At 48.6% G+C, this 8,221-nt stretch overlaps 1 protein-coding gene across 1 annotated transcript in view; it reads right to left on the reverse strand.

Annotated features, from left to right (window-relative positions):
- Positions 1-2,673: 2,673 nt before the first annotated feature.
- Positions 2,674-8,221, reverse strand: part of LOC308638962 (arylsulfatase D-like) — a 15,934-nt gene continuing 10,386 nt past the window's right edge. Inside the window, 4 exon segments of the mRNA XM_081276890.1 lie at positions 2,674-4,555; positions 6,208-6,329; positions 7,840-7,850; positions 7,852-8,014. Of these exon segments, the coding sequence (XP_081133016.1) occupies positions 4,176-4,555; positions 6,208-6,329; positions 7,840-7,850; positions 7,852-8,014 (676 nt within the window). The 3' untranslated portion in view covers positions 2,674-4,175.

Consider the following 8,221-nt stretch of genomic DNA (forward strand, 5'->3'; position numbering starts at 1 on the left):
CCCCAAAGTCCACACTCTGAACACTTGTATAGTGGATTCTATTACCAGCACCTGACATTGGGGGACACATTCAGACCCTAGGATTCTACAGGGGACTGATGTTGAGTGTCACACTTGGCAGGGAAGAGCTAATGGCCTCAATGGGTTGAAGTTGAGATGTGGCTCAATATCCTATACTGCCCAGGAAGGACCCCACCACTGAAAGATCCAGTCAAATGGTGACATAGTGTCATTGTTGAAAAAAATGGCTGTAGGATCCAGTTAAATTTTTTTTATTTTCTGTTTCCTTGCTCTGTGCTCCTGAATGCATGCCACTGCCATGCTGTTTTGATGACTGCCGCTTTGTTGTGTATTTTTTAAATATTTTTTTCTTGTCGTTGGACCCAAGACCTTTATTTCATATTTTTTTTAAGTTTTTATGTGGTGCTGAGGACCAAACCCAGTGTCTCCATGTGCTGAGCCCCAACCCCAGCCCCAATGTTGTGTATTTTTAAGTCGGTACATAGAACACCTCCTACTTCATTCTTTTTGCTCAAAACACCTTTGCCTCTTTTGGGATTTTTTTTTTTGACTCCTAGGAATTTTAGGATTGTTTTCTCTAGTTCATCAGTTCTTCGATAGAAATTGCATTGAATTTGTACCTGGCTTGGGGTAGTATGGGCATTTTAACAATATTGAGTCTTCCTATCCATGAACATGGGATGACTTTTTCTGTGTATGACTGTCTCCAGTTTCTTTCCTCAATGTTTTATAATTTTTAATTACAGAGATCTTTCACTGCTTTAAGAAATTTTTGTTCCTGTGTGTAAGGAAGTTATTTTGCTTTTCTTTTGTTTTGGCATTTTGATGGAGAATGGTTGATCAGTGAGTATCAACTTATTGTTAATTAGCAGCAACTTCGTGATGTACTATTGCACCTTAGCATGACTGTTAATAACAATAATGTCTGGCACATTTGGAAAAGTGAGAAGGAATTTGCATACTTTCATCATAAAGAAATGATAGACATATAGAAAGATAGTTGTTTAACCAGATTTAAACATTATGCAATGTACTCATGTAGTGAAACATCTCCTGGTACCCCATAAATATGTACAATATTTATGTTTGTACATATTAGCTAAAAATACATTTAAATTGTGATTTTTTTCATGAGATTGAGTTTTGAAAACTCCTGAATAATTTTTTTGTGAAATGCCCCTGATTCAGGATTCATTTCATTGCTCATCCCAGAACTGAGAAAGAGGAGGGATCAGGCTCCCCTTCATGATGGGCTCCCTTGGAAAGTGGTGGGATAGCTGATTTTATAATGTGTACCAGATTATAACCTATAAAAGTGTCCAGAGATATAGATCAATAGCTGCCCAATGGAGTCAAAATGACTCAAGGCTTCCCCTTCAGGAGTGGACTCAACAACTGCCTGGCATCCTGCAGTTACCCTTCTGCCTTCCTGCTGCTGGAATGTGTGTGAGATGTGTCATGCTGTGGCAGTCATCTTGAGACCATGAAACCAACTTTACCTGCTAAAAATGGTAGAGCCCATATTATCTAGGAAAGAACATACTCTTCTCTCATTTAAGACATTCTTGTTCCCAGTCTCCTCTAGTTCTCTCTAATAATTTAAGCAGTGAGTTCATGACTGCCATCTAGGATTTCCAAAAGAGGAGAATTTGTTAATTCATTTTCTCTCCATGAATAAATGACAAAATCAGGTAAGTTACTCAAAGTCAGGGGGTGTACGTAGGAGAAGAATTTTGAACGTGGACTATAGGAACAAATGAAACCACCCAGGGAGAATCTGTCAGAATTTCAGAGTCCTGAGAAATGGCCTTGTATCCTCTGTTTCTGCCTCCCCTTGGGCCAGAGCCATGGAGTCGGCCAACCATGGGCTGAACCTTGGACACCATGAGCCCCCAATACACTTTTCCTCCTCTAAGTTATTCTTGTTAAGACTTGTGGTCACTATGTGGTAAGATCTGACTACAACAGCATCAATTTGAATGTTTTCCAGTTTGATGGAGTGGTTTTATCCAAAACCAACCTAAATCAGGTAAAAGATGAGGGAGCTCTTGCAGCCCATGCTCCATGACAGTTGCTATTTTGTCACTTTTAGTTTATGTTGGGACTTCCCTGTTCCTCTAGATGTTCTCCCGGATGGACTCTGAAACCTGAACTCTATGCACCACCTCCCTTGGCTCACATTCCCTGTGGCTGCAGGTTAAATCCAGCCAGCAAAGAACTTGGATTAACTTTCCATCACTGTGACAAAAGAACTGGCGAGACCAATTGAGAGGAAGAAAGGTTTATTTTGGCTCCTGGTGTCCGAGTTTTGGTCCATGGTTGGCCGACTCCATGGCTCTGGCCCAAGGGGAACAGAACAAAATGGCGGAATGGCCTGGAAGAGGAGAGCAGCTCAGGACAGGGCAGCCAGGAAGCCAGGGGTTGGAGAGAGAAAGGGTCAGGCACAAGAATAATGTGTTTTTCAGTTCTTTGTTGCTGTGACAAAATACCTGAGCCAAGCAACTTAGATTTATTTATTTTTTTTTTGAGAGAGAATTTTTTTAATATTTATTTATTTATTTTAGTTCTTGGCGGACACAACATCTTTGTTGGTATGTGGTGCTGAGGATCGAACCCGGGCTGCACGCATGCCAGGCGAGCGCGCTACCGCTTGAGCCACATCCCCAGCCCTCCCTTAGATTTATTTTGGTTCACAGTTTCACAGATCTCTGTCTGTAGTTGGCTGGCTCAGGGCTCTGGGTGTGAAGTCAGGCAGACCATCATGGCGGAAGGGTGTGGAGGAGGAACTCAGCTTAGGACAGGGCAGCAGGAAGGAGAGAGGGGGGAAGAAAAGCCAGGGACAGGATATAGTCCCCAAGGCCACACCCCCAAGGAAGCATTTCCTCCAAGTAGGCTCCATGTCCTACCACCTCCCAGTCGCCGGGTCAGCCCTCAATGGACTAACCCACTGATGAGCTCAGAGCTCTTGAGATCCAATCACCTCCCCAAAGCCTACCTCTGCACTCTTGCCCTGGGGACCACACTTTCAACACAAGAGCCTTTGAAGGACATTCTGGATCTAAACCACAACAAAAACCTCTACCTATAATTCATTTCCCTCCAAGGACTTTAAGAGCCAGGGCAGGGAGGGTCAGCTGCCTGGTTAGCAGAACCCTCAGCCCTTGTCTGGGACCTTCGCCCAGGAAGACACTCTGCCCCCCCATCTCTGGATGACAGAAGCTTCCATGGCTGGGTATCACAGTGGCTCCTTGGTTGGGTCCACCTTCAAGTTGAAGGCTAGAGACAGAATAGGAATGCATGATCACTTGCTAATAACAGGTACTGGTATTTGCATGTGCTTCCCAGCGGGATGAGATAAAGGGTGTTTCTTCTGGCAGTTTTAGTGATACATCAAAAACGGCCCACTCAAGGAAGCTGTTCTCATTTATATGCCGCAGAGACTTACTCTGGCTTCATGAGAGCCAGGTATTTCTCAATTTCCGGTTCTCTCTACAGAGAGCTGAAAGCCAAAAGTTGTGGGTTCTGTGATAATTATCCTTCACAGGGACAGACCCGGAGGAGAGGAGGCCTCTTAGTTCTGGCTCTATCCTATTGCCTGGATTGGGTATGGGAGGGCCAGAGCTGCAGCAACCCTCCTGACACCATGAGGCCCACTCTCCCATAGTTAGGGCAGTACAGCAGGAAGTTGGGCCTCCCATTTCCTGGAAGACATTATCCTGCAATCTTGTTGAAAGTTTTCTTATTCTCTGGGACTTTTGTGGAGAGCCTGGAGGCAATTTCTAAGTCACACAGCAAGGGTACCAAGACAGTGACCCCAAGAGGTGGCCATGAGGGTCAATCCTCAGCAATCACTGATTCCTAAGCACAGAACAGGATCTTTACGTGGCCAACCAAAGTGGACTGGGTGCAGACCCGTTTGCCTGGCCTGTGGTCAGGCTGGGTGTTCCCAAGGCGGCTCTGTGGTGATTGGCACTGAGAGGACAGGAGGTCAGCCCCCGTGAGACCCCAGGGTCAGGAGAGGGGTGGTCCCTGGAATCCTCTCAGAGTAAGATGGCTCAGTGACCCACTCCCGGCTGCCACAGGGTCCTCAAAGGGGGAGCTGGGGGAGGGGTCTCCTTGGAGACGCTGTCCCCTGGTCGCCCTGGGACACCTTCTCATGGCGCTGGCTCTTGGGAGGAGCTGTCCCCGTCGTCGCTTCTGCAGGAGCAGAAGGGGAAGGTGCCACAGCAGGGCTGCAGCCACGGCTTCCACAGGACGTTGCCCAGGGTCAGCTGCTGCGGGACAGGGCGCAGGGTCCCCCGGTGCCGCGCCACAGCCTCGCCCACGTGCTGGACCACGGCGTGGAACAGCGGCTCCGAGTCGGGGGACAGTGGCCGAGCCTCGGAAGGGTCGCTAGAGAGGTCGAAGAGCAGGGGCGGGCTGTGCTGGGTGACGCCGTCCCCGGAGCAGGGGCACAGATGCTGGTCCCCGCAGGCGCCCGAGCCCGCGGGCTGGAACCTCGGTGTCGTGTAGTGGACCTTCCAGAGCCTCCCACCTGTGGGCAGAGCGGCGACAGTGGCGCGGCTCAGGGTGGCCCTGCGCCCCACGTCCCTGTCCAGGTCGCCAGTGTCTATGGGCGCGCCCCCGGCAGACAGGGTAGGTGGCAGAGGGACTCCGGGATGGACAGATGGACGGACACAGGGGTGGGATCCGCGCAGGACAGGTGATATATGTATAGACATGGTGGAGGGTGTGGATGGTTGACAGACTAATATATATATATATAATCTCTGTGCATTTATCAGTCCTCTAGGTCCGGCTGTCTGTCCACCCATAATCTATCATCTATTTTTCTACTCTGTCTCTTTACCTTCCTAACTTCTGTTAATTATCTATCTATCTATCTATCTATCTATCTATCTATCTATCTATCTATCTATCTATCTATTTGTCTATCCAGATCCACCATCTACCTACCCATCTGTCCAGCTATTCATTATCTGAGAGTCTGTGTACCTGCCAATCATCTCTGCTGGCACCCACCCATTCTATCTATCTGTATGTCCGACTCTCTGCACCCATCTGTCAATCATCACTACCCGTCTGCGCATCTGTGTATCTCTGTTTGATGGTCAATCATCTCTCCTTATCTATCACCTAGCAATCTTTCCACGGAGCATCTCTGTATCTGTGCATCTCTCAATCATCCTGATGGGAGTCTGGATGTCCCTGTGAACGCAGGTTTTTCAGATGAGATTAGCATGTACATCAAAATAACTAGACAAAAGCAGGGGACCCCCCTTGATCAGCTGTGCATATACCTATTCTTTAGATCCATCTCTATGTCTATCCATCCACATAGCATCTGTCTATCTACCTATCCATCTACCCACCCACCCATCTATTCATCATCTATCTATCTATCTACCTATCTTTCTATCTATTCTCCTGCTCACCTATCCATCCACCCATCCGTCCATCCACCCACCCATCCAACCATCCATTTATCCATCCATCCATTATTATCTATACATCCATTTACCATCTATCTATCCACCCTCCCATCCATCCATCCATTCATCTATCCATCCATCCACCCATCATCTATCTATTCACCCTCCTGCCCATCCATCCATCCACCAATCCACCATCCATCTATCCATCTACCCTCCCATCCATCCATCCATCAATATCTATCCACCCACTCACCATCTTCTATCTACCCGTCCATCCATCCATCTATCCATCCAACCATCCATCATCTAGCTAGCTAGTGATCCACCCATCCATCCCCCATCCATCCACCAATCCATCATCCATCTATCATCCATCCATCCATCCACCCACCCATCCATCCATCCATCCACCCAACTCATCCATCCATCTATCCTTCCACCCACTAAATCCATCCACTATCCATCCATCCCCCATCCATCCATCCACCATCCATCCATGTATCATCCATCCATCCATCTTCCATCCATAAACCATCCATCCATGTTCCCATCTACCCATCCACTCATCATCTATCTATCTATCTATCTATCTATCTATCTATCTATCTATCTTCCTGCCCACATATCCACCCACCCACCCATCCATCCATCCATCCATGTGTCTATCCATCCATCCATCTATCCATCCTCCCTCCTCCAGCTGCATCTCCCAGTGCCCCTGGCGCCCGGCAGCAGGACCTGCGGTACTCACTCTCCCTGTGATGCCAGCGGGCCGCGTGCAGGAACTGCCCGCAGTAGTGGAAGAGGAACTCGTGCTCAGAGTGCTCCACATCTCCTCGCAGCAGCGGTACCAGGCTGCGGCCGTCAATCACCCTGATTGATGCAGAGAGCAAGGGCGGGGTCAGACCAAGGATGCTCAGGAGCAGCGGCGGCCAGTGGGGGGATGCGAGCCTGGGGCTAGAAGGGGCCCCAGATGAGTGTGTCACGGAGACTCCCTCCACCGAGTGGCTCTGGGTATTCTAACAAGAAGCCTGTGGTATTCTAAGACACAAAAGCCATCTCGTAGGCAGCACCCCCTAACCATATGCACACTCCGCCCGCACCCAGCCATGACCTGGATATGCATGCAGAGTCTCCTGAGCCCAGCTAGACAGTCAGGAAGTCCTGCTTGACGATTAAAAACAAATCTGAATATTGAATGTAGAAATGCAAGTGTTTTCCTCAAAAAATATTTTAAGCCTATTAATTTTATTTTGCAGTGGAGTTGGAGTTGTGCTTCAGGGTCCCAGGGAGGCTCGGTGCCAGGACCCCTGTGGATACCCAAACCCAAGGGTGCCTACATCTGTTCCATGAGGAGACAGAGGATGTCCTCCTAGGACCCACGGATCTCCCTCCTGCATGGAATTGCTGTAGTTTAGGGAATGAGACCAGAAAAATAATCTGTCCGTGTTCAGTATGACTCAGTTCTTAAAATACTTCCCATGTGGACTTGGTGGAATTGTCAACACAGAACCCGAAGACACAGAGCACCAGATGTGTAATCATGTGGCTGGGAAGGGATTTGGTGGATGAGAGCAACCACCAACATCATTTGAGTTTAGGTTGAGCCGCTCACCCACAATAACATTGTTGGTGGCATTGTCTAAGTAGATGAAGGCCTTCAAGGCAAAGAACAGGTCTACTGAGAAGTTGGGATTTTTTTTTGGTCTCAAGACTGACATAGAAATAATGTCCAGGGGTGCAATCTGCTCACTGAGTGCAAGAATTTTGGATTTACTCCTGGCTGTCACAAGCCCGTGAGCCAATCTTTAAAATAAATGTCTTCAGTAGACAGATTGACAGATGTAGACAATGAATCGATAATAAATGTTAGATACACAGATGGAAGAATGGAGGATGTTGCTAGACAGCAGATAGAAACATGATGGACAGGTAGTAGATGATGGATGGATAATGATAGGTTGATGATAGATAGATAGATGGCAGATAGATAATCTCCACGGAGACGCATTTTCATAGACACACATACCTAGTGACCAATCTGTCTTCAGAGACCTCATGATCCCCTGATATATAATAGATGAAAACTCTTCCTTGGAGTGAGAAGTTGGGGGGACCCTAGACCTTCCATTAAATAGGAGAACTGGTCACTGTAAATGTAGTTGAGAGCAAATCAGCACCAGCATACTGATTTTCCCCTCCCCTCCTTCCTCCCTAGTGCTGAGCATGAGCCCCAGGGTCTCTCGGTGCCAGTGAACTTTGCCGGTGCTCACCACTGAGCTGCACCCCAGTTGTCATAGAGCATTCCTGAGGTGGCATTTCCAGCCCTGAACTGGGAGTGAGGGAGGGCTCATAGGAGGAAGACAACCTTGTGAACACGGACCTGTCCTGGGGCCACCTGGCCGCCCCCCAGCTGGACCACGGTGGGGAACACGTCCATCAGGCTGGTGGGCTCCTGGATCACACGGCCGGCGGGCAGCACACCCGGCCACCGGAAGATCCCGGGGACACGGATGCCCCCTTCCCAGCCGCCCATGCCTTTGCCACCTGCCAGGAGATGACGTCAATCATGATTAGGCTTCTGCAGGGACCGTCCTACCCTAAAGAGGTGTGTGGCTGAGGACGTTAGGGGTGGGGACCCAGCAGGCAGGCATAAGGCAGGGTGCCATCTTCCTCCTCTTCCACCTCTACATCCACCTCCTTCTTCTCCATCTCTTCCTTTACTATCCCCTCCTCCTCCTCCTGCTCCTCCCTCTCCTTCTCCT

This window comes from Spermophilus citellus (assembly GCF_964194105.1).
Source record: "Spermophilus citellus genome assembly, chromosome: X".
Taxonomy (NCBI): domain Eukaryota; kingdom Metazoa; phylum Chordata; class Mammalia; order Rodentia; family Sciuridae; genus Spermophilus; species Spermophilus citellus.